Source organism: Schistocerca piceifrons, chromosome 5 (assembly GCF_021461385.2).
Source record: "Schistocerca piceifrons isolate TAMUIC-IGC-003096 chromosome 5, iqSchPice1.1, whole genome shotgun sequence".
NCBI lineage: Eukaryota > Metazoa > Arthropoda > Insecta > Orthoptera > Acrididae > Schistocerca > Schistocerca piceifrons.
In genome coordinates this window covers 275,454,528-275,480,771 of record NC_060142.1, presented here as the reverse complement: position 1 = coordinate 275,480,771, position 26,244 = coordinate 275,454,528, and the positions used below count along the sequence as shown (strand labels likewise).

Genomic DNA, 26,244 nt, shown 5'->3' with positions numbered 1-26,244 from the left:
TTTCTATATTTCAAAATAACTGAATTAAATTTTTGACGTTTACGGAGAGCGTAGTCGCTTGCCACTGATATTTCTTTTCTACACCTACAGATGGCGGGCGAGTAGTAGATTGGGGTTTGTGTCGTGTGAACACACCACATTTGCAGCAATCTTTTGCATGTACGTGCCGATGTCTGCGCAGACAGATCGTTGTGTGTGGACCGGGGTTAATGCTCACTCCACAGATCTTCCTACACTATACTAGCGTGTGATGCGAACGAATGAACGTAATGTCTCTGAAAAATCTTCCCGCCAATTTTAATTTTCAACTGTTTATTATGACAGCAGATTCCCTGTGTATATTAACGGGAAGAGGAACTTTCAATTATGAGATCGATTACCCCTTCTCGGGGTATCTTCGATGAACTACATAATGTCAAGAATTTAGCTTTATACGACATATGCTCCGCTTTTAATAAGTGGGAAAATGGTGTGAAGAAACTTCAAGGTACAAGTTTCGTGTGTGTAAATAGTAGTCTTTTTATATGCATGACTATTTTTGTGTAAAGGTGTGTTATTATTTTAGACAAGCTACGTGCTCAGGAACTGCTGTTTGATAGTGGTGCAAGAGACGCAGAAAGTGCACTACTTGAGATAAAATCTAAGAAAAACAATGTTGTTCAAAAGCAGAAAGCCGCTTTTACGAAAACAATATCCGTACTCAAAGAAGCCATCGAAAAACTTGAAAGTGAAGTGGCCGATTTAACAACAGAACACCAATTGTGGCAAGAAGGTAAGGAATTTCCATTTTTATTATGTCGTCGGAGTGAGATCGTCTCGTAATATATCTCGCCTCGATAACAGGTTCTAAACTGCAGTTTACTCTTTCTCTTAGACGTAGACCTCGCACTGTGCTACAGGCCAGTTTCGTTAACTTAGCGAAGACTTATGTGGGGCATGGTGTTGCTTATTGCTTGGCTACAGTATTGTCAAACTGCTGTCATGAAAAGATTTTTTTCTTTTATTTGCGTGTTCAACATACTACAGGGCTGTGTGGTGACCAGAATTCAATTATTTTACAGCTGACATCATTGCATACACGAAAAAGCTTATTTAAAACAATGTGGTAATAGTGATTGTAGTAAGAGCATGAATTTCCATGGAAACACATACAGGTTGAGGTTTAGATGAAACTGCCCGAACTTTTGGAGTACAGTTTGTAAGATTAGTAATTGTAATTGTCAATGTCACATAGTGTGGGTAGTATGTTTACAAATTTTGTTTATTAGGCCCATTCCCTGCAACTTGTTTCTCTGAGGTTGTCAAGGAAATTTCATTATCATGAAAAATGTTCAATGTTCAAAGAAAGTTTTGCTGGTGGAAGTTTGTTCCCCTTAGCTACTCCGTGGGATCTGTAAAATTTAATTTTCAGGACTGGATGGTTCTTGAGGTAACTGGTAGCAAAATTTGATCCAGAAAGTTCTTTACTGATATTTGGGCATTATTGGGTCTCAGGAAGCCTCCCAAATGAAATTTGGTTTGTCTTATACAAATTACTTTGTATTTGTTTTGGTGTGTTATCAGATACGCCCAAAATTTTCAAACATTCAAACTGGCATGAGCCAATTTTCATGAATTGCTATAGCACTCTTACAATCTACTTTTATGTTTAATTAGCTATTTATTCAGTACAGCTTTAGCTGTCTGTGTGGAAAGCTGTCATGGTACCTAAATACTCCTCCATTAGAGGTACGTGTAAATGAATTTAGAATTAACTTTGTCCTAACGGGCACACTGATGTAAATTTGTTGTATGTTACTAATTTTTTTACCCACCAAAATTAAGCTTTCTGTTATGTATGAATTATTATTGTAAGGAAATCCTGTAGTACTATCCTGTTTATTTAGAGATATAAGAAATTTGTCCAATCGACAGCTATTGTATGTTGCTGTAAGTTTATGTGCCTTATCACAAAATAGATGACAATGTGTTGGGGAAGGATCTGTTGTAAATGTCTGTGGGTGTGATTTTTGGAGCCAATAGCTGGAAAACTACTTTTTCTTTTTTTAAGAAATGATCATGATGATTGGGAAAGTTTGCACCTGACAGTGCAGCTTGTAAGAAGTAAACTGAGAGGTGCTTTTTTTTTACTTGCTCAAAAAGTATACAGGTCATGTCAAATTGAATTGATTAATAATTTGGCATTTGATTAAGATTTAGCATCTTCTGATGAAGGAATACTTAGCTCTAGTTTGCATCCCCACACGAAATGGTCGACATCCCAGTGATAAATTTCCAAAGCATTTGCAACAAGATTCCAGAGTATGAAGAAAGGTAGCCGAAACTTGAAATTGAGACCAATGAAATTATCAGAGTTAATATTAAAATCGTAGATTAATGGAAAATAGAGGTGGTGTATTCATCGCCGTGCCCAAGTCAGCTCCATTGAGATGGAAATTGAAGCTGCTTGTGAAATTTTTTGGGCATAACTCAATGTCAGAGGTAGTTGTCAATGTGAAATTTAACCTTTCTGTTGACCACCAGACATGTCCCTGATGTAACCTTAGAGGAAAACTTAATTTGTTAGTATGAATGATCCCCTATCAATTTGTCATCTTTGGATGAGACTTAATCATCCTACAACCAATTGAAAACATTAGGTTTGAAATTGGTGGGCATTACAAAACATCCTGCCAAACATTACTAAATGACTTCTGTGAGAACTACCTAAACCAGAGTGTTCAGAAGGCAACTTATGATACATATAGATATTAGACACAATTCTCATTTATTGTTTCGTCTCTGTTGCAAATTTTAAATTAGATTACATGTTTAGATCACTCTGGATCATCTTCAGGTCTGAAACAAAATAAAACTAAGTATGTATCATCTAGTTATTTACAATATGTAAATCAGCCTCACTCTCTCACCTTCCCTCCACCCACCCCACAACAACCACCACCACCACCACCACTGCTGCCGCCGCCGCCATACCTACAGTGTACACTTATTTAAAATAGTGAATAATGGGAAATGCAGGATGGAATGTAACAGTATTATGAAAAGGATAGTTGCTACTGAACGTATTGCGTAGATGCTGAGTCGCGGATAGGCACAACAAAAAGAAATGAGCTTTCGGCCAACCAGGCCTTCATTGGAGATTGAACACACACGCGCAAACACAACTCATATGCGTATGACTGCAGTCGCTGGCTGCTGAGGCTACACTGCGGGAGCCGCACGTGTTGGGAGGTACAACTGGGTGATGGGGGTAAGAAGGCTGGGGCAGGGAGGGGTAGCAGGGTAGGTGTGGGGACGGTAAAGTGCTGCTTGCAGGAGCATATGGGAATGAGGTGGAGAGAGGGTAGGGCAGCTAGGTGCAGTCGGGAGGTTAGGCGGAGGTGGGGGGGGGGTGAGTAGGTAGCAGGAAAGGAGAGAGGTAGAAAGACTCTGTGTGATTTGGTGGAATAGAGGGCTGTGTAGTACTGGAATGGGAACAGAGAAAGGGCTAGCTGGGTAAGGACAATGACTAATGAAGGTTGAGGCCAGGAGGGTTACGGGGACTTAGGATACTGCAGGGAGAGTTCACACCTGCACAATTTAGAAAAGCTGGTGTTAGTGTGAAGGTTTCATGTGGCACAAGCTGTCAAGCAGTCTTTGAAATGAAGAATGTCATGTTGGGTGGTGTGCTCAGCATCAGGGTGGTCCAGTTGTTTTTCGGCCATAGTTTGTCAGTGGCCATTCATGCGGACAGACAGCATGTTGGTTGTCATGCCCATGTAGGATACAGCACAGTGGCTGCAGCTAAGATTGTAAATCACATCACAGGTTTCATAGGCAGGCTGCCTTCAATGGGATTGGTGGTGGTGGTGGTGGTGGTGGTGGTAGGATGTATGGGACAGGTCTTGTGTCTAGGTCTATTACAGGGTATGAGGCAAGGGGTTGGGAACAGGAGTTGTGTAGGGATGGACGAGGATGCTGTATAGGTTTGATGGGCTGCGTAATACTACTGTGGGAAGGGTGGGAAGGATAATGGGTAGGTAATTCCTCATTTCAGGACATAGCTAAAGCTAGTCATAACCCTGTCAGAGAATGTGATTCAGTTGTTCCAGTCCTTGGTGATACTGAGTCACAAGGGGAATGCTCCTATGTAGCTGGACGGTGGGACTTCGGAGGTGGTGGGTGGGGAGATAAGGCCTAGCAGATATGTTTTTGTACAAGGTTTGAAGAGTAATTATAGTCTGTGAAGGCCTCAGTGGGACCCTCGGTGTATTTTGAGAGGAACTGTTTCTCACTGTGATGGGATGGCCACAGGTGGCTAGGTTGTATGGAAGTGTCTTCCTGGTATGGAATTGGTGGTAACTGTCAAAGTGGATTATTGCTTTTATTTGGTGGGTTTGATATGGACAGGGGTAGTGATTTAGCCATCTTTGAGATGGAGGTCAACATCGAGGGATGTGAGGTGTTGGGTTGAGTAGTGGAGTATTGCTGTTATTTGGTGGGTTTGATATGGACAGACGTAGTGATTTAGCCATCTTTGAGATGGAGGTCAACATCGAGGGATGTGACTTGTTGGGTTGAGTAGGGCCAGTCACTTCAGTGACTGCTTCACAGCCTGTTCCATCTGGATCCTTCCCACCAACTCCAGCTTTTCTGAAATGCGCACGTGGGAACTCTCGCAGCAGTGTATCCTACGTTTCCATAACCCTCCTGGCCTCAACCTTCATTAGTTTTTGTCTTTACCTTCTAGTCTCTTCCCTGTTTTCATTCCAGTGCTACACAGTTCTCATTCCACCAACTGACCCACAATCTTTTTACCTCTCCTTTTCTGCCAATCCCTCTCCTCCCCCAGCCTCTGTCTATCCTCCCGACTACACCTAGGTGCCCTACCCTCTCTCAGCCTCATCCCTGTATGCTCTTGCAAGCAGCATTTTACTGTCGCCCACCCATACCCTGCTATCCCTTCCCCTCGCTGCCGCAGCCTCGTCCTTATCCCTACCACCTGGTTGCATCTCCTATCATGTGCAGCTGCTTGCAGTGTGGGATAGGCAGCCAGAAACTGCAGTCGTGTATGTAAGTTCCGTGTATATGTATGTATGTATTTATTGTATCTCCAATGAAGGCCTGGTTGGCTGAAACCTCATTTTCTGACAGTATTTTTGTTGCACCCACATGTGAATCAGCATCTCTGCTAGATTTAAAATATTGACCGCAGTTGCAAAACAAAGAATTCTGGTATGCGGTTCTGAGTAGACAGGACAGGCTGTAGGCAAAACTACTTAGGTAAAATGCCGCTTAATGTATAACTCATTTCTTTTCTACTTATTGCAGAACATTAGCTGGTAGATATTTAGTTTTACTTTGTTTTAGATATGAAGATGATCGAGAGTGATCAAAACATTTAATCTAATTAAAAATGTGCAACTGAGATGGAACAATAAATGAGAATTATCTTAAATTTCTGTCCAGTGATGGTTACATTGACTATAGTACGAATATGACTTAATGGCAGCTAATAGACCTGACTTCTTTGATGCTGATATTTAGGAGAAGAAATATCTTGGGGCAAGTGTTGTGAAAGATTCCAGTAAGCGAAATACTAGGCCTAAAGTAGCATTGAGAAACATAACAGCGGAAATTCCGCTTTCAAATTCCTTCAAAGTTCTCGAGGAAAACGTAGAAACTACAGACTACTGTACACCCGTGCAACAGAAGGAAGTTAGTGAAAAAAGGAGGAAGAAGATCAAACTAGGGAAAGCGCTTATTTATGCAGACAGTCCTGGACGAGGGGTAGCGGCGGAGATTCACAGCAGAAACTCGAAAATAGAAGTTTCGTCGGTGGTCAAGCCAGGCGCCCATATAGCTGACGTTACAAAGGACTTGAAACGTGAATGTGCACAACTATCATCAAACGATTTTGTGATTATTATCGGTGGTGCAAATGACGTTTATAGAAACGAAGGGGAAAAAGTGAAAAACTCATTGAAAGATTCATTGTCATCACTCACTCACTCACACTAATGTAATTGTCGTAAATATACCACATCGCCACGACTTGATGGAAAATTCTTTCATAAATTCAGCAGTGAAAACAACAAACTCCAATATATTAAAGGTCATTAGGCACTTCAAAAATGTTCAAGTTGTAGATATTTCTAATCTTGAAAGGGGAATGCACACCAGACATCGACTTCATTTAAATCAGCCAGGAAAAAGATTATTGAGTGATGAAATTTGTAAAATTGTACTATCTATTGTATTAGTAATATGTTTCCATTAGAATATTATTCAAGCTCAGCCAGTCAGGAAAGTAACACTTTTTTAGGTTAGAAATATGTACCCATAACAACTGCGCTGAGAATGCCTTACAAAGTAATTGTAAAGCAAGGCACCTAGCACATAATACTCAGGAATACAAGCAAAAATTAGGGAACTTTTCTATTGAGAAGGATATTTTACGTGTTTTTCATATCAATGTACAGTGTCTGAGAAACAAAATACATGTGATATTCTATGTATTAATGAGCACTGGCTCTCAGGGGTTGAAGGAACACACTATGTTCCATCAGGGTTTGGATTAAAAACAGGTTTTTACAGACAGAGACTTGGTCATGGAGGTGTCTCAATTTTTCTAAGAAGTAATAATCATCTAGATCATCAGCTATTGAATCTAGGAACTTTCTGCTTAGAACAGTCATTTGAAGTAGCAGGTGTCCTTTTCTCAGGAATTAAGCTGATACTGATCTCACTCCACCGAACCCCAGACGCAGACATAAATATATTTATAACCCACTGGCAACAACTGTCACAGCATCTACAGAAATACAAGAATTTCAATAGAATTTATCTAGGGGACATTAATATTGATGTCTTAACCCAGTCAAATGCTAGGACCCAATTATGTAATATTTTAAGATCATACAACTTCTATCTGATTAATGACCATCCAACAAGAAAGAAGTCTTACCTAGATAATGTTCTCACCAACATGGATAGAAATTCATTTTCTTACAGAGTTGAAGATCCACTCATCTCTGACCACAGTGTGATCTGGATTTCCAATGACAAGAACCGAGCATTATAACAGGGAACAGAATACTTTCAGAATTTTAGGGGAAAGGAACATAGAAAAACTGAGATTCATTTTAAGGGAGATGGACTGGGAGAATAAAGTTTTAAACTGTGAGAATGTAAATGAGGCCTTTACAAACTTTTTGTCAACACTTAGCTTTAATATTAATAAATACTGTCCAAAGATAACAAAGGTACTAAATAACCAAAATAACTTGAAAAGGAAACAGAGGTGCAAATGATTCACTCCAGAACTTGCAGCCCTTGGGAAGGTTACAATCATCCTTCATAAAGAAGCCAAACAGGGACACCAGACAGATAAAGGTAGGTATACCAGGGCAAAACAAGTCTATAGAAGGGAAATAAAAGCAGCCAAGATAAGAGCCAATGAAAATTTTATCAATAATTCTAAAAATAAGTGGAAAGCTGCCTGGACAGTTATAAATAAAGAATTAGGAAGAAAAGTAAGAAAGGAATCAGTGCCTATTGCACCTAACATACTTAATGAGTTCTTTGTAAATAGCGTTAAAAATATTACTCCCACTGACAGTCACGAGTTAACATGTAAACATAGAGTGAGCAACTATGCTGCAGATAGAACAAGACCATTAAATTTTAGTTGGAAACAATTCACCCCTAGGGAAGTGTCTAAAATAATTGCAAAATCGAGTAACTCCAAAGCTGAGGATTATTACTGTTTCTCTAATGCAATATTGAAACAAATCTCAGACACAATATTGTTAACGTTAATTTATCTCATAAATTGCATCCTTGAGGAGGGAATCTTTCCAGATTGTTTAAAAATGACTATCATGGTTCCAGTCTACAAGAAAGGGGCAGAGACTGTCCAAATAACTACAGACCAGTTTCGATTGCTCCTATTTTATCAAAAGTCATTGAATATTGCATGAAAACACAACTATTGAAGTACTTTGAAACGAACAATTTATTTAACAATGCTCAGTTTGGATTTAGGACAGGTAAATCAACCATTAAAGCCGTAGACAATATCATCAACGAGATTGTTACCAATTTCGAGCCACATTTAATTACTTGTATTACACTCTTAGACCTCAGTAAGGCTTGCGCCACTATTTCCCATGAGATCTTAGTTTTAACTTAGAAAATATGTGGAATAAAGGGCTCCCAGTTATCGCTAATAGAATCATACCTTGATAACAGACAACAAATGGTCGTAGTTGAGAACCAACAATCAGACATACTCAAAATTGAAACCGGAGTTATTCAAGGATCAGTAAATGGCCCATTTCTCTTTCTAGTGTATGTCAATGACCTCCCACATAACTTGCCAGACTCTATATGCTGACATCACCACCTTAATAACATCAGACAGAAATCTGGAAACTTTACAGGACAAAAATACAGACATGGTAGAAAACTCCACCACATGGTTTCAAAGCAATAAATTGGTTTAAATGGCAATAAAACAGAGACAATATATTTTCATTTGAGTAAGTTGAAACCAGAAGGGTCGGTAAACACATCTGTCAAACTGCTAGGAATTTATTTAGACCCGAATTTGAACTGGGGCGAACATACACAACAACTATGCAAGAAACAGTCCAGAGTAGTTTTTTAATTGCACAAACTTAGGACTTGTGTCAGTAAGAGCCAAATGTTAGAGGTATACTATGCCTTTTTCCACTTGCACCTGGTGTGTGGCGTAATACGTTGGGGGAACTCTTCAGGGGCTCAGGAAGTTTTTAAGTGGCAGAAGAGGGCAGTTAGGGGTATAAAGTGCTTACCCGACAATGAATCGTGCAGATCAGTATTCAGGGAGCTGGAAATAATGACTCTCTCTGCAATATTCATATACCACTGTCTGATACACATCAAAGAAAACCAGAGTAACTTCACAGTAAGCGGGAGTTACATCCACACAACACAAGAAATGAAACATTACATTGACATGCCCCATGTAAGACCAAAGGCCAAAGAAAACCCAAGACTGCCATAACTACATGGGGATTAAGCTATTCAACAAACTGCCTATAACACTGAGGGAAATGCCTGTACAGCAACTAGGGAAGAAACTAAAAAATTGGCTGATTCTGAATACAACCTACAGCATTCTGGAAGTCGAAGAAAACTTGAGACGCCTGCAGAGTGAATGATGGTTATAGCATGTAGTGAAAATAAAGGCGGTATCATATTCTGTGACAAATTTGATCCAAGGAAATGTATAACTGTAAATACTTTTCTTTTCTGTATATTTTTTAAAAACTAATTGGTACCTTAAAAGAAAACTGTATGTATTGTATTGTGTTTTGATACCTTTCCTTGTATTTTTTGACACTGTCTATTACAACACTAAGTTGTTTAATGACAATAAAAATTTGATTTGATAAATTGATGTCAGTGACCGTGAACTTATTCACTGGATGCACATATCTAGTAGGACAGTTCATCAAGGGAAATTATGCTGTGTGGTATATAGTCAATGTAAAGGTACTTCTGAAGAAACAGACTACTGCATAATAGATAGGAAAGAAAGCCTAAGACTGCTGAATGAAATGTGTTTGGCTATCAAGAGAGCATTGCATGAAGCCTTCAGTAACTACCACAGCAGACTCTTACCAATTTACCACTCTTACCAAATTACCTCTCACGAAACCCAAAGAAATTGTGATCATCTGTAAAGCTTGTCACTGGCATAAAGGTTAGTTTCCAAACACTCCTGGATGACACACATGCTGAAATATAGGGTAGCAAAGCAAAACGCAAATGCTGAACTTCATTAGCAACTGTTCCTTTACTAAGGAAGGTAGAGAAGTACTAGCCTTTTACGTCTCGCTCCACTTCACAAGTGAATGCTGTAAAGTGGGACTGAGAAACTGGGGGCGTCAGCCGAGAACCGCTACATGTACATCTGGTAATCGGGGGCTCAAGGATGCAAAAGTTTGAAAAAAGTCTAAAACATAGTGCCGCACTGCCCGCTGAGCGCCTAGCCAGCCAGTGATGCAACCCGTCTGGCTCGGCGCCAGGCCTGCGCACCAGCAGTCGCGCGCTGTCAGTGAGACTACAGCGCGCATACGCTATAACGCTCTCTCGCTGGTGCGCGCAGAGTCTAAGTCCGTTATCAGTCACATTATGTAACCAAGGTCACGCGTTCTCTTTACAAGTGGGCAGTGCACACCAGTGGAACCATTCCACTGTGAGCTCTATCTGCAACAGCATTGAAGCACTATGCCTCGTCAACGTGTGTATCGTCAACGCTGCCATCGCATGCCTGCACATAATTAGTCTAGAAAATAAACTTGACACCAATGGCACTGCACAGTCTGTTATTCTGAATGGACCTATGTTCTTTCGTGGTTGTCGAATAAATTTCTCACTGGACGTCGCCACGGGAGCAGCTGGCAGTGGGTGGTTTTCACTTGCTGTAGTCCACTGTGAAAATGCTTCCCTTCCTGGACTTGAATCCTTCGTTGATCGAAATATCATCGCCTACAAGACTTGGCATTCTGGAATAGATCCTAAGAACTCAAGTAGACCTAGTTTTGTATATAGTAATATGACTTTCTGGGACTGAGAAATAGTTAAAATCAGTAAAATTAAACAAGGCTCAAAGACACAGAGGAATTTGTCAGACTATACACAGAATTGTCAACTGAGGTAGATCTTTAAACATAATAACCGTAGATTCCATGAACAAAGAACTATGTCTGTTGACAGGAAAAAGCATGGGTCCACTCGTCTACAAGATGGGTAGCAGAAGTGATCAGCCAGACTACCACCTGATCTCACTGACGCCATCTGTTGTGGAATCCTAAAACATTTTCCCAGCTCACACATTATGAGCTGTCTTGAACCAAGGCCTTTGCCAGGTCAACCAATACGAAGTCCAAAAAAACCTTGGTCCTGTGAAACCCAATTGCATTTTCGTTACATGACGTCCTGAAATCCGTGGATCAAGGCACTCAAATAGATGCAATGTTTCTTGACTCCCAAAAAGCATTTGACTTAGTAAGACACCAACAACTATTAACAGAAGTACAATTCCTTGGGATATCAAGTTAAATTTGTGATTAAATTTAGAATTTCTTGCTAGGTAGATCACAGCATTTTGTCGGGGATGGAGATTTGTCAGGTGAAGTGAAAGTAATTTCAGGCATACCCCAGGGAAGTGTGTTGGGTCACCTATTGATTGTATGGTAATGCATTGACAATAATAACCAGACTTTGTGTAGAAGGTGCAGTTACCTGTAATGAAATAATAGACTAAACATTAACTGAATTTTCCGTTGATGCTTGGCAGAACATGATAATAATATTAAAAAGGAAAACGCTTCCTAGTATTATGAAAAATTATATTTATGTGGTCATGAACAGGCTTTCGGCTTTTCAGGCCATCTTCAGGTGACAACTGAATGTTTCAAACAGAGATAAGCGTGATGTGCAACTTACAGATATTATTTGTACAAAAGATACAAAAATGACAGTGTTTACACAGGAAAATATTACAATTACATTAACTAATAAAGGGGTAAACAGAGTTTTTATGTGGAGTTAAATACAGCAAAAGATGAGAAACAACATGAATTTACAGTTTGCATCTAGTATTTGTAATGAGAACTTAATTTAGGAAGGAGGAATATGGAAATTGAGTCTCATTGGCTGGCATCCTGTGCTGTTTGTTTCTTGATTTCTGCTACTTCCAGTAGTGGTATCTTTCTGCTTTTTTTGACCAAATGTAAAACGTCACATTCTACATCATATGAATGGTTTTCTACTGCAAATAATGGATATCAACAAACACATGGTACAGAATGCCAGATTGGCATTAAATGATCAGACTGTTTTCATTTTCCCCCTTGCTAACTAAAGTTTTCATTACGAATACTAGATCCGAACTGTAAATTCATTTTATTTCTCATCATTTGCTATATGTATGTCTAAATAAAAATTTTGTTTACATCTTTATTAGTTAATGTAATCATTGTAATATTTTGCTGTTTAAACACTTGATTATTTTTGTGTCTTGTGTACAAATAATATCTGTGCAAATCACACACCATGTTTATCTCTGTTTGCAACATTCAGTTGTCATCTGAAGATGGCCCGAGAAGCCGAAAGCCAATTCGTGACCAAATAAGTATAATTTTGCAGAACATTAGGAAGTTTTTCCGTTTTTAACATTTGCAATAATAGCTGAATAAAGTTGCACAAACAGCCGGTCTAACCTCGATTAGCTTCCAAATTGGTGCAAAGATTGGTAGCTTGTTGGAAGTGTTCAGAAATATGAAAGTGTGACCTTCACAAACTGAGTGCAAGTGTTATCCTATGATTACATCATCAATGAGTCACCATTGGAAAAGGTTCTCTTGTTCAGATATCTGATTGTAACAACTGATGGGAATACGAAGTGGAAGTATTACATACGCAAGGTTGTGGATAAGACAGATGGCAGACTTCGGTTCATTGACACCATGCTGAGCAAAATGCAACGTCTACAAAGGAATATGCGTACAAATCACTTGGTTGTTCTAGCTTAGAATTTGCTTAAGTGTGTGGGACCCGTATCAATTAGGACTGATGGGGGTTTTGACTGTATACAAAGAAGGTTGAAATGAATGGCTGCGGGTCTGTTTGGCTAATGAGAGAGTGTTGAAGAAATGTGGAAGTCCTAAATTGGCAGACACTTGAAGGCAGATGCAAACTATCCAATGAAAACATACTTTTAAAGTTTCAAGAACCAGTATTAAGAATCTAGAGATACTTCAGCTCTGTACTTATTGGTCCCATCTTGACCACAAAGATAAGATTACATTAAGTACAGCACAGAGATACTTCAGTAGTCATTCTTCCTGTACTCCAAAAGCCAGTGGAACAGAAAGAAAACTTAACATGTGTTCCACAGGGACAGGGAGAGGTCCCCAGCAGTGGCATTGAACTCTTGAAACCATCTATAAGGTCCTCAGATGCAGAAGGTTGTGGATCCAAATCTTGTCACAAGCTGTATAAAAAGATCAGGGGACCGGGAAAGATATTGCGTCATTGTTACAGAGAATCAGCAACATTGTTGCAGGGCCCCAAGCAGTGGTACGGGTGACAACAATTGCAGCACGAGGTGCATTGCGACCAGTACAGCTGACTGAAGAGAGCATTGTCGGAGCTTCTACTTTACAGAGTTGTAGTTGATAGGAGAATGCGTGCTTTATTGGTCAAACAGACTGATCCACACCAGGAGGTGGTTTTTGAAATGTTGTTTATTAAAGACTGAAAAAATAACAATGACCACACTCTTTATGCAAAACATCGTTCGTTTAGCGAGACAGTTTCTTGCATTTTCACCTACTAGTTGTGCAAATCACTCGTTATGGGAGGTGATCGACGAGCAAGGTTTGACTGTAATAAAAAAATAAAAAAAATAGACACCATGCATGTCTTACCCGTTACTGTGGTCCGGATTGCTGGTGTTCTCAGGCCGGTGTCTGTCCACGGGCTGTGGTGTGGAGACCATTGCTGTAGAGCATAATGTGAAATTCTGATTTTTTTTTTTTTTTCCTCCATTACTTGGAAAGGAGGGTCCACCAGGGTGAATGGTTGCAGGGTGTGATACCTGGGACCTTAGCTTACATCAGCATATAGGTGACTTTGGGCATGTGTGTAGGTGATTTTGTTGACAGGATTCCACTTTGGAATTTGTTAGGCAACCACCTCAAGTTAGAGAATGTTAGCTAAACACCCTACTGTGAGTCTTGACAACTTCTTTCAATTAATCCGCTTACAGGCTTGGGAACCTGGAGAAAGTACATTACCTGTGACTACATTTGCCTGAATATCGGGTGTGATTTCTTGGTGATAAGGATCTCTAGGATAAGCAACTAACCCTTGCTTACAATTGACTTTGATTAATTTACATGTTAATTCAAAATGAGCTAATAAGTTTTTAAGATAAGTAATGGAAAGAGTGCTTTGCAACTATTGCTCATCAGGCTATAATAGGATAGTTTTGGGCATATCTAAAAAATGTCAAAATTAAAATAAGGTGTTTTGTAGAGGAAAAAAAAAAATGCTGTTTCACATGAATACTGATCAAATTACATTGGAGGTGCTGTTTCCGAGATGGATTTAAAAGTGCCCAAATACCAAAGAAGAATTGATTTGGATTAAATTTTGCTACCTGTTTACCCCAATAACCATCCACTTACATAAGCTAAATTTTGTAGATCCCATGGAGTGGCTCACGATAACAAACACCCAAAAGCAGAGCTTTCTATGACAGGTTTCTCTTTTTCATGAAATAATTATGCTAGACATTGAACATTTTTAATTGCTATGATATTTATTTACAATTTTGAGAGCCCCTGGTGTGATGAATACTATGTCAAAGCTCTTAAAACTTGTCTACCTTATTGTTGTTGTCTTTAGTCTGACAACTGATTTATTGCAGCTATTTACACTACTGTGTGCTGCAAGTGCCTGTTTGTCTATGAATAACTGCTACAACCACATCCATTTGATCCTGCTTACTGTATTTGACTTTTAAATTCTCTGTTCAATTCCAATTTTCCCTCCATTACCAAATTGATGGGTCCTTCATGCTTCAGGATGTATCTTATCAAGTGATCTCTACTTTTACTCAAATTGTGCCATAAATTTCTAGTTTCCCTGATTAAAGGCAGTTCCGCCTCATTAGGTATGAAAATTATACACCTAATCTTCAGCATTCTTCTGTAACATCACATTTCAAAAGCTTCTATTCTCTTTCGGTCTGGACTGATTATCGTCCATGTTTTGCTTCAGTACAATGCTACACTGCAAATATCTTCAGAAAACACATTCTAAAACCTAAATGTTTGTTAGATGTTAAAAAAAATCCTGTTTCTCAGAAATGCTTTTCGTACCATAGCCACTCTGCTTTTTATATCCTCGCTACTTCGGCCGTCATCCGTTACTTTGCTGGCCAAATAGCGAAACTCGTGTACTACTTTCAATACCTCATTTCCTAATCAAATGATTTGATCAACTTTATTGTCATTGCTTTACTTTTTTGTCCAACATATAATTTCTTTTCAAGACATTCTGCTGCTTGTCAAAATCATTTGTTGTCTCTGACAGAATTACAATGTCAGCAACAAACCTCAAAGTTTTTATTTCTTCTCCCTGAAGTTTGTCTAATACTATCCAAACTATTGAACTAGTGTGCCAAATAACAGTATGTACACTGATCAACCAGAACAGTATGACCACCTGCCTTATAGCCGATATGTCCACCTTTGGCACGGATAATACTGGTGACACATTGTGGCATGGTAGCAATGAGGCCTTGTTAGGTTGCTAGAGGGAGTTGGATATTTGCACTTGCAAGTCACCTAATTCCTGTAAATTCAGGGAAGGGGGGGGGGGGGCAATGAGGCCTTGTTAGGTTGCTAGAGGGAGCTGGATATTTGCACATGCAATCATATCCCAGATGTGTTAGATTTGGTTCAGATCAAGAGAGTTGGGGGGGGCCACCACATCAATTGGAACTCGCCACTGTGTCCCTTGAACCCCTTCATCACATTTGTGGCTTTGTGGCATGGCATTATCTTGTTTAAAAATGTCACTGCTGTCAAAAACCATGATTTTCATGAAGGGTTGTACATGGTCTGCAACCAGTGTTTGATGCTCCTTGGCCATCATGATGCCTTGCACGAGCTTCTCTGGACCCATGGATGCCCATGTAAATGTTACCCAGAGCATAGTTTGAGCCGCTGCCAGCTTGTCCTCGTCCTGCAGAACAGGTGTAAAAGAGCTGCTTCCCTAGAAGACGATGGATTCGCACCCTTCCATCAACTTGATAAAGAAGATATCGGGATTCCTCATACTATGCAGTGCTCTGCCTGTGCACCAATGTCCAGTGCTGATGGTCATGTGCCCATTTCATTCGTAGTTGCCGATGTCAGGATGTTGGGATTGACACACACGTGAATCGTCGGCTGTGGGCCCTTCGTTAAGAGTGTTTGGCACACTATGTATTCATGTGTGAACTCCGTCCAGTGTTAGTCTGATGTTAATTCTGCCGTAGTTCGCCGCCTGTCCTGTTATACCAGTCTGACTAACCTACGATATCTGACATCTGTAATGAGGGGTGGCCACCCAACCTCACGACATCTGGACATAGTTTAACTTTGGTTTCACCATGTGTTGAAGACACTCACCACAACGCTCGCTGAATGCCTGACAAGTTGTACAGTTTCCGAAGTGCTCGTGCCGAGACTCTGGGCCATCACAATCTGCCCTTGGTGGAACTCGGATCGCAAGCCTTCCCCATTCTCACTGATACTACATGCACCGTGCATGTGCCATATGAGGCTACTATCGTCTGGACAGGTTTATATTGATAGTACGTCGGTGGACATAACGTTCCAGCTGATTGGTGTAGCTTAACTCTGCAATGAAAGAGATCATTTTAAAACTTTTATATCCTCATCATGAAGTTTCAGCAGCCTTGACTTCGACGGCTCCTGAAGGCAAGTACTGCAAATATAGAGCTAAGAATTTGTGGAATTGCTTATAACATATATAGGCATCTTGATACCATGTATGAACATAATATGAAGTGAGGGTGATTTCTAAAATTGGGCAGTTCACATAGAATAACCAAATATATATTCAGAAGATACTGACATTCTATTATCTGCTGGTTTGTACAAATATACAGGTTTCTTGTAGCAATGAGAGGAGTAAATGAAACTTGGTTATATGTTAATGAAGTTCATAATTTTATTATTTCTTTCATAAACTACTTTGTAAATACATCCAGCCTCTTATTGATTTGCAAAATAGAATAAATTTTATCCCAGCGCCATTATACCATTTGTTTAGGTCATTAGCAGACTTGAGAATTCCGGTCCCATTTTCAAATGTCATAAGTATCTTTATAACTTTAAAGAGAATAGCTCCTATACGTGAATTCTCAGTATAGGAGCTTCAAGAATTGAATAGCATGTATGATTTACTGGAATAAGAACCTTACTTGACTGAAATAATGGAAACAATATAACATTTGAAACTATTGTTGCATACATCTATTTACACCCACACTGACATATTTCTTTTTTTGTAGAAAGGGACAAAAAAGTTAGTGAGATGAAAGAAGTATGGGAAGCACATTGCCAGGCTATGCACCGCTACAAGAAAAATCTGAACATATATATTGACATCAATGATGAGGACAGCAAAATTTTTACGGTATACTTTTTTAAAACTGACAAAGAATCTGGCAGTGAGTACAGTGTTAAATTACAACGAAAAGAGGATCTTTGGGAAAGTAAGTATACACATCTTCTGTACCGATAAGGAGAGTATAAAGATAAGCAAAGCATAATTCAGAAGAAATCTTACTGAAATAGAAATTTTTAGTATTTGTAAAACCACATCTATTCCACTTATCTCACATCCCCAGCCTTGACAGCTAGTGCCTTGTTTCATGTTGTAGTGTATTCTCAATATTGTTTCAAAGTCTCTGAATTTGTTGTCATATGTAATCTGATGTACCTTCCTTCTCTTACATAAATTCTCAATCTGTATGTCAGACATCATGCCAAATAAGTCTGTTTCTTTCCAGCTTTGAACATATTTTTGCTCTTCATGAGTCTAATGATTTAGGGCTGTCATACCATGTACAGTTCATTTTATTTTTGATGAAGGGTCCTTGCCAAGTGATTTTGCTTTCTATCAATTTTGTTCTATTCTTTTCCATTAGAAAATAGTTAGCACGAACATGTTGGCTTTTGGCCAGTTCTTCTAATATGTGATCTGTTATTTCTCATCATACACAAAGTTTCCTATTGAAGGATTGTTGATGGATTTTTGTTCTGCTTTGGCTATAAAATTTCTCTGTAATGCTGTTATTTATCAGACTCTTGGCCTCGAATGAATCCATGAAATATTATGTTATTTAGTTTTCAAACATATCTTACTGTTTTGTCTGAGATGTCTTCAATACTCACAATCTTTTTTCCTATGGAGTGTACACCTTCACTATATCCTTGCTCTGTTCCTCTATGAAAAAGCATAGTGATTTCAGTTCTATTTAGTCTTCATTTTTTGCCAGAGTTGACAACCAGACAGTTGCATTCATCTCCATTTCCAACTCCACTAGCCTATATATGGACCCTAAAACTGTGCAGTCTGTTGCTCCCATGTAAAATGTATATTGTTCCTATGCCAAATACAGTAAAAGCAATAGGCTTTAAGAGGCTTATGTTACTGTTTATCGGAAATTCTGTGCAGATATTATTTTCCTATAATGTACTCCAATTGTGTGAATCACAATTCAGCTAAACTTTTTTTTTTAACCAATCAAATACTATTTAGGAGTAAATGTATTCTAAGATAAATGTAAAAAATTTAAGATGTCTGAAAGGACCTCTGCAGGTTGTTCAGTTGACTACTTAACCCAGTATTTGTAGTGCTTGCTTGGGCGAGACCATACTACTTTTACTGTATCTGCATTGCCCAAAAAGGGAAGCAAAAATATTAAAAAGAAATCAATGCATATCAAAAACAAGTCAAACAAAGCATCTTCTTTAGTTGGTATAGTTACCAATTTTTGATTCTTATCCAGCTAAAACCTACATAGTTTAGTGCTGTTCAGTTAAGTATAAGATTTCTTTCACTGTAGTGGTTCAAACCTGAATCTGCTCAGTTTATGTTCTGTCATTAGATATTTTGTTTCAGTAATTCTCTGTTAGTATTTAGTTGTATTTCTTAGATATGACTATTTACGGTAATTGGACGTTACCAGCATAGTCACTTACTCCTATCTCTGGCAGAAGTGATGTTTAGAGCTATGTTGTAAAAAGCCCTGACTTGTCAAAGGTGTCTCTACTTAATCACTTTTGAAAAGCGATAAATTATTTATCCTTACTTACTACAGACTATAGTAATTGTAAAAGATTTGTCAGTAGCAGACAAGGTTAACATGTTGCCGCTGGAATGTAGAAATGTCAACTGTATCCAACTGATCTTTAGACAGCCCAAATACTCCTTCATAAGACTCTTTGAATAAATGTGCTCTTACTGCAGAATATCCCACAGACCTCGTGTAGTTAAAATACTTATTACCCATATTTCATTTCCACTGCAACTGTGATGTAAATCCTGTAAAATGTTGTTGCTATGCCAGCTATGTTTACACATCTCTCTTTAAGTTCATATCAGTAAACATGTATGTCTGAAAGAACAGGCAAAATGATAAGATTTTTTTATTGTTACACCCCAAGGCCCCTCCTTCCTACTGTTAGTAGGGTCCATGGCTTTTTTGTGGGTATGTGCATGGTTGGCTTGAGGCTATATGCCATTGCAGCATATTTCTTTCCCCATCCTATGCTGAAATTCCACCATTCTCAGATTCTCCTTGGACACTGTTGCCTCAATGCCAGTGTGGCTGTTCCTTTGGTTCTGACTCGGACTACTCTGCTTGCTTTCTTCTTTCACCCTTTTGGCAATATAAACTATTGACCCTCTTTTCAAATGTGACTTGTCTTTTTATCCTTTTTTCTGAAATTTTAACTTGTATGGAGCATATAAGAAAAGACTCCTCAGATCACATGCAAACTATGGCAGTCGATGGTCATCTGCACATTCTCACAATGTGAATTAGTACTATTGCCAAAAAATCAAAGTGATAGGGGTCATCGCCACCTACACTCTCAACTGTTGCCCATTTACAGCCCACAGCTTGCATGGTTGATACATGAGCTGCTACCTTACCACATACGCCAGAGGGTAAACGCATGCCCTTTTGGAGCATCAGAATTCTGAGCAGTGACTGTCAAGCCAGATGGACACGACTTTGCCCTTGTGGCATCCATGGGGACAGCTCTCAAATGGACTAGGCACCATGCAAATGAAAAGAATTAAACTTGCAGCAATGACAGCTGTGTAGAAACCCATAATCCCCTCCGACTTTGGACCTTCCATAGTCACCCACCATTTGGACGATGAACAGGCTAGGCAATGAGAATCCAAACAATTTACTCACAAGGGGAGGCCGCGATGTTGGGATCACAGATTTACTTTGTACATCTTTAGTAGGCCATTAAAACAACATAATGTGCAAGTGGTAAGATGCACTATGGCAGTTCCGAGAAAACTGCAAGAGAAGTTGGGCGCGTCTGTTATGTGGCTTATGTATGTGTGTAGGTGCCTTATGTTAGAGCTCATTGTGATCAGGTAATTAGCGGTCGAGCTTTATAAGGCAAACATGTATGAGGCGACGCTTCAACTCCTGCTCAAATTTAATTATTAATCTATTTTTTCATCACTTGTCATATTTAATCTATATAACGTTTGAGAGGTAATGTGATGAAAAAAAGGCCATGCGTATTTGCATGGAGTTTCAATTTATGTTTCCCATGTCTGCATGACAAATACCATCCTACCACATGTGATATCGCAAGCACATGTGATGAGTAATTGTACATTACTCTTGTGATCTTTCACATTGTGACTTACTGATTGTGAATAACATCATTTGCATAATTATTTATCAAGATTTGACTTGGGCTACCCAAGCCTGTCCCTTGTCCTTGAAAATTTAATTACAAAGAGTAAATAGCCAAACAACATATGAAATTCACTACAACTTCATGAAAATGCACGTTGTTTTTTTCCACTTTATTACATCTTACATGTCATATAAATTAAATAATGTAACCAGTGATGAAAAAAAAATAGATTAAAAATAAGCGTTAGCAGGACTCGAACCACTGCCTCGGCTATGACCGTCTGGCAACATGCGAATGCTAACCACTTGACCACAATGACTTCTCATGGCCAGTACCTTCGTACAGATAAATCAGTTACATAATAAACATGTAAAACTTCTCTTGTGATTTTCTCGGAATTGCCAGGTTACTGTTCCTTACTACTTGTACATTATGTTGCTTTAATGGCAGGTGTACGGCATTTGAAGTAAATCCGTGATCCCAACGTTGTGACTTTTGCATGTCTGTGATAAGTTTACACGAAGACAAATTTTTAGTGATTGGGAGCTCCAATGTTAGGCGGGTGATGGAGCCCCTTAGGGAAGTAGTGGAAAGGTCGGGGAAGAAGGCCAGTGTTCACTCTGTATGTTTGCCGGGGGTCTCATCCGAGATGTGGAAGAGGCCCTGCCGGTGTCGATAGCACTGGGTGCACCCGACTGCAAATTGTTGCTCATGTCAGCACCAATGACTCCTCCCGTCTGGGTTCAGAGGTCATCCCTAGTTCATACAGGCAGTTAGCGGAGTTGGTGAAGGCAGAAAGCCTTGCTCGTGGGGTGGAATTTGAGCTAACTATTTGTAGTGTTGTTCCCAGAACCAATTGCGGTCCTCTGGTTTGGAGCCAAGTGGAAGGCTTAAACCAGAGGCTCAGACGATTCTGTGGATATCTGGGGTGCAAATTTCTCAACCTCTGCTATCGGGTGGCGAAATGTAGGGTCCCCCTGCATAGGTCAGGTGTGCACTACACACAGGAAGCGGCTACAAGGGTAGCAGAGTATCTGTGGAGTGCATATGTGGGTTTTTTAGGTTAGAGAATTCCCTCCCTAGGCCCGACAAGACGCCTCCTGAGACGCGACAAGGTAGCAGTAGGCAAAACACAACAGGGAATGACAATATTACTGTGGTAATAGTAAACTGCAGGAGCGTCTATAGATAGGTTCCAGAACTGCTTTCATTAATAAACCGTCACAATACCCACATAGTACTAGGGACGGAAAGTTGGCTGAAACCAGACATAAACAGTAATGAAATCCTAAACTCAGATTGGAATGTATACCACAGAGACAGGCTGGACAGTGAAGGGGGAGGTGTGTTTATAGCGATAAGAAGTGCAATAGTATCGAAGGAAATTGACGGAGATCCGAAATGTGAAATAATTTGGGTGAAGGTCATGGTTAAAGCAGGCTCAAACATGGTAATTGGATGTCTCTATAGGCCCCCTGGCTCAGCAGCTGTTGTGGCAGAACACCTGAAGGAAAATTTGGAAAATATGTTGAGTGGATTCCCCAACAAATGTTATAGTCCTGGGTGGAGATTTTAATTTACCAGATATAGACTGGGAGACTCAAACGTTTATAATGGTTGGCAGGGACAAAGAATCCAGTGAAATTTTTTTTTAAGTGCATTATCCGAAAACTATCTTGAGCAGCTGAACAGAGAACCGACTCGTGGCGATAACATATTAGACCTTCTGGTGACAAACAGACCTGGACTATTTGAAACAGTTAACGCAGAACAGGGAATCAGTGATCATAAAGCAGTTACAGCATCGATGATTCCGGCCATAAATAGAAATATTAAAAAAGGTAGGAAGATTTTTCTGTTTGGCAAAAATGACAAAAAGCAGATTTCAGAGTACTTGACGGCTCAACACAAAAGTTTTATCTCAAGTACAGATAGTGTTGAGGATCAGTGGACAAAGTTCAAAACCAGGGTACAATATGCATTAGATGAGTATGTATCAAGCAAGATTGTAATAGAAGGAAAAGAGTCACCATGGTACAACCGAGTTGGAAAACTGCTACGGAAGCAAAGGGAACTTTACAGCAAACATAAACATAGCCAAAGCCTTGCAGACAAACAAAAATTACATGAAGCGAAATGTAGTGTGAGGAGGGCTATGCGAGAGGCGTTCAGTGAATTCGAAAGTAAAGTTCTATGTACTGACTTGGCAGAAAATCCTAAGAAATTTTGGTCTTGTGTCAAAGCGGTAGGTGGATCAAAACAAAATGTCCAGACACTCTGTGACCAAAATGGTACTGAGACAGAGGATGGCAGACTAAAGGCCAAAATACTAAATGTCTTTTTCCAAAGCTGTTTCACAGAGGAAAACTGCACTGTAGTTCCTTCCCTAGATTGTCGCACAGGTGACAAAATGGCAGATATTGAAATAGATGTCAGAGGGATAGAAAAAACAATTTATAGTAGCAAAAATAGTACGTAGCTTCTGGAATACTTAACTTTAATCCATAATTGGTGAACATCGGTCTGACGGTACATGCATCACAAGATAAATAGCAATTGATAATGGCGCCTTGCTAGGTTGTAGCAAATGACGTAGCTGAAGGCTATGCTAACTATCGTCTCGGCAAATGAGAGCGTATTTTGTCAGTGAACCATCGCTAGCAGAGTCGGCTGTCCAACTGGGGCGAGTGCTAGGAAGTCTCTCTAGACCTGCCGTGTGGCGGCGCTCGGTCTGCAGTCACTGATAGTGGCGACACGCGGGTCCAACGTATACCACCGGACCGCGGCCGATTTAAAGGCTACCACCTAGCAAGTGTGGTGTCTGGCGGTGACACCACACTTTCCACGAACAATACAAGACTGGAATAGAAGGGAGAACCAATTGAGGTACTCAGGGTACTCTCCGCCACGCAATGTTGGGTGGCTTGTGGAGTATGGATATAGATGTAGGTGTTAGTACAGTCGTCCACTTTTAGCGAGCTTGTAGTACCCGATACCGTACTCAAGGAAGTTGCCTTTAGAATCCAGCAGTATGCCTGTGTAATGATTTGCAGCTTATACCTTCCTCCAGTAGAGGCATATTTTATCAGGAGATGGGAGAACTGTTTCATTTATCACTCCTCCCCTTTACATTGCCGAGTGTTTTCAGCACTCGCAATCATCTATTGGACACAAGATTACAAATTCTAAAGGTCAATGGCTCGAATGACTTCTCCCAGATTTCAGCACCTGAGGAATACATGAATCCCCGTTTCCTTTTAGTGCTACTCGTGCCATCTTTTCTGCAATCAACTCAATGCTCTGCAGTTCTACTCTCACACCTATGATACATTGGCTTGTCCTTAGTGACAGTTACCAATCAATACCGCATTTAAAATCCACTGATACTCTTATGCGGTGATCCCTTTGAAAAGTGAGTTCGGACAGATACTTCTCTGAAGCCTATATCATTACAGAGGAACTTTGATTTTACGTTTTTTGTGATTCTACACTGTAAATTCGTAGCCCCTTGTGAGATACACATACAATCGGTGCTAAAAGTTTCCCAGCTTTTGTTTCTTGCTACTAACGTTTACTTCGATTCTACATTTTTACTCGAAATCTCGCTTGACTTCAGCCCGTTTTCTTCCTATTGACATTTGATGTGTCTGAACAAGTTGTAAGTGGCACAAAAGACAGTCAGTTTGCATCAAGGGTGGTGGCAGAATTAAGGGAATATTTTAGGCCATTGTGGAGAGAGGGGAGACGTGAGAGAAATACTGACGTAATCCACGATCGATGATGCCAACAAAACTTGCAAGATTTAGCTTCACTGCAAAGTTTTGATACAGCTGCAGCTGGGTTGTGGCGGCAATGGAAAAAATAGGACAGTCAATCCGAAGTTTTCTGGACTAAGCCACCTTTTCATGTCTAACTTATAACTCAGTCTCATCTTTTTGCATATATTTCTGATGTATTTCAGCAACAATACCAACTGTCAACATTTTAATTTCAGACACTGAGTCTCAAAGAAAATGTTCGGTCAGAATCAAGGAAACATCGGCCATTTCTGTCTGGTGACTTCTTATTGGCTGGTGACTTCTTATTGGCTGGTGACATATTACACCACAACAAGGTTGTGGAAGTCCCCACATGGGCATCATGGATTTTGATGTAATTTTGTATGAACAATTGCACATGTTTTCAAAGAGCATTGGTATGCTTTCATGATCAATAATTTATTTCCTTATTACTTTCCAGTAATTGAGGGAAAAGTTGACGATTATTATAAAAACACCAGAACTGGCTATTTCACTGACTTTTACAAGTCTTCTGCAAATTCTTTTAAACTGTTTACATTAGAAAAACCATGTTCCAAACCACCTAAAAACTATTTTTGGTTTTGCAATGCGAGCCTATAGGGCCCTAAAAAAAAGAATGACAAGATGGATGTGCATTGAAAATGGGGCCCATATTATGCTGGTACTCAAATCTGACACAGTTTATTATGTTTTACAATTGTTCATTATTCCTTTGGGAAGATATCAAAAGTCTTGATGACTAGGAAGTGAGATAAAGTCTGAATAACTCAAAAAAACTTAAAAAAAGGGGTGTATTTCATCAAGACTCATCAAGACATATTTCAGTCGACAAGGACATCGTAAATATCATTACCACCCACTCACCCCCTACCCTGGTTCCCTCCCAGAATAATGTACCATTGTTCCATACTGTGGGTATGGGTGAAGGTGTGGAGGAGGGCTGTGCAATGGTGCTATTGATGGAGTTGGTTGTGGTGTGATGGCAGATGGTGCCAACCAACCCATATTTCAACCTTCCTGAACCACCGAGAACGTCTGTCAAGAAGCTGAAGGTAGGATGTCCAACCAGTGGTGCAGGTGGGTGCAGTAGGGTTACTGTTGTGGACACCAAAGTTTGTATTGCTGATACAGACTCAATATTCATCACTGATGTTGTCGCTGTGAACTGTGATTGCCAATACTGCAGTAGTGGCTGTGTAGGCAGGGAGTGATTAACTTCCATGGCAGTATCGTCTGATGGCCTATGCACCCAAATGTCAGAACCGGCGAGAGCTGCTTGGGCACAGCAGGCTGGGTTGCAGAGAGCGTGTCTGAAAATGAAAATCTACAACTGGATCACAGTAATCACAAAAACATAGTTGATTTTGATGCCATCAGTGGGTGCCTGTTTAGCCACGAGTGTCAGTGGGTGCCTGTTTAGCCACGAGTGGTATAACGAAGTGACTATGACGGATTCCCAGTTTTGAAGTTTGATAATGACATGATAGAAAACTTAGTCCTTTGTGTGGAACTTTGTTGCGAAGTTGGCATCTGAAGCATGCTGTTGAGGGCAAAATAGATGCAGCAGAGATAACGAACATGTGATAATTCTGCCGGTGAAGCATTGTGAAATGGCAGAGCGCACTAGATGCTGAGAAACAGCAACAACAAAGTGTTTTCCATCCCTTTTTGTTGGCAAAAATGTTGAAATTTCTATAAAGAAAACTGATGACCAGTGCCCGAAACTCTTGTTCGTGCCAAACATTCTAAACAAAACACATTCTAAATTAAAGAGCTTTTATAGTGCTAGTCCTAGTTGTCGAATTCAGTGAATTATGAATGGGTACCTACAGCACGCATCAGTGATAATCGGCCACAATGCCTTCCAGAAGGGCCGAGCAAAACTGGTGTGGATGCATTGCCAAGGACTGTTAGTTTGAGACCAATTAAAA

The 26,244-nt window shown here is 39.8% G+C and overlaps 1 protein-coding gene across 1 annotated transcript in view; it reads left to right on the top strand.

The window, feature by feature from the left end:
- Positions 1–276: 276 nt before the first annotated feature.
- LOC124798380 overlaps positions 277–26,244 on the top strand; it is a 41,866-nt gene continuing 15,898 nt past the window's right edge. Inside the window, exons 1-3 of the mRNA XM_047261753.1 lie at positions 277–487; positions 566–772; positions 17,126–17,329. Of these exons, the coding sequence (XP_047117709.1) occupies positions 367–487; positions 566–772; positions 17,126–17,329 (532 nt within the window). The 5' untranslated portion in view covers positions 277–366. The remainder of the gene's footprint in view (positions 488–565; positions 773–17,125; positions 17,330–26,244) is intronic.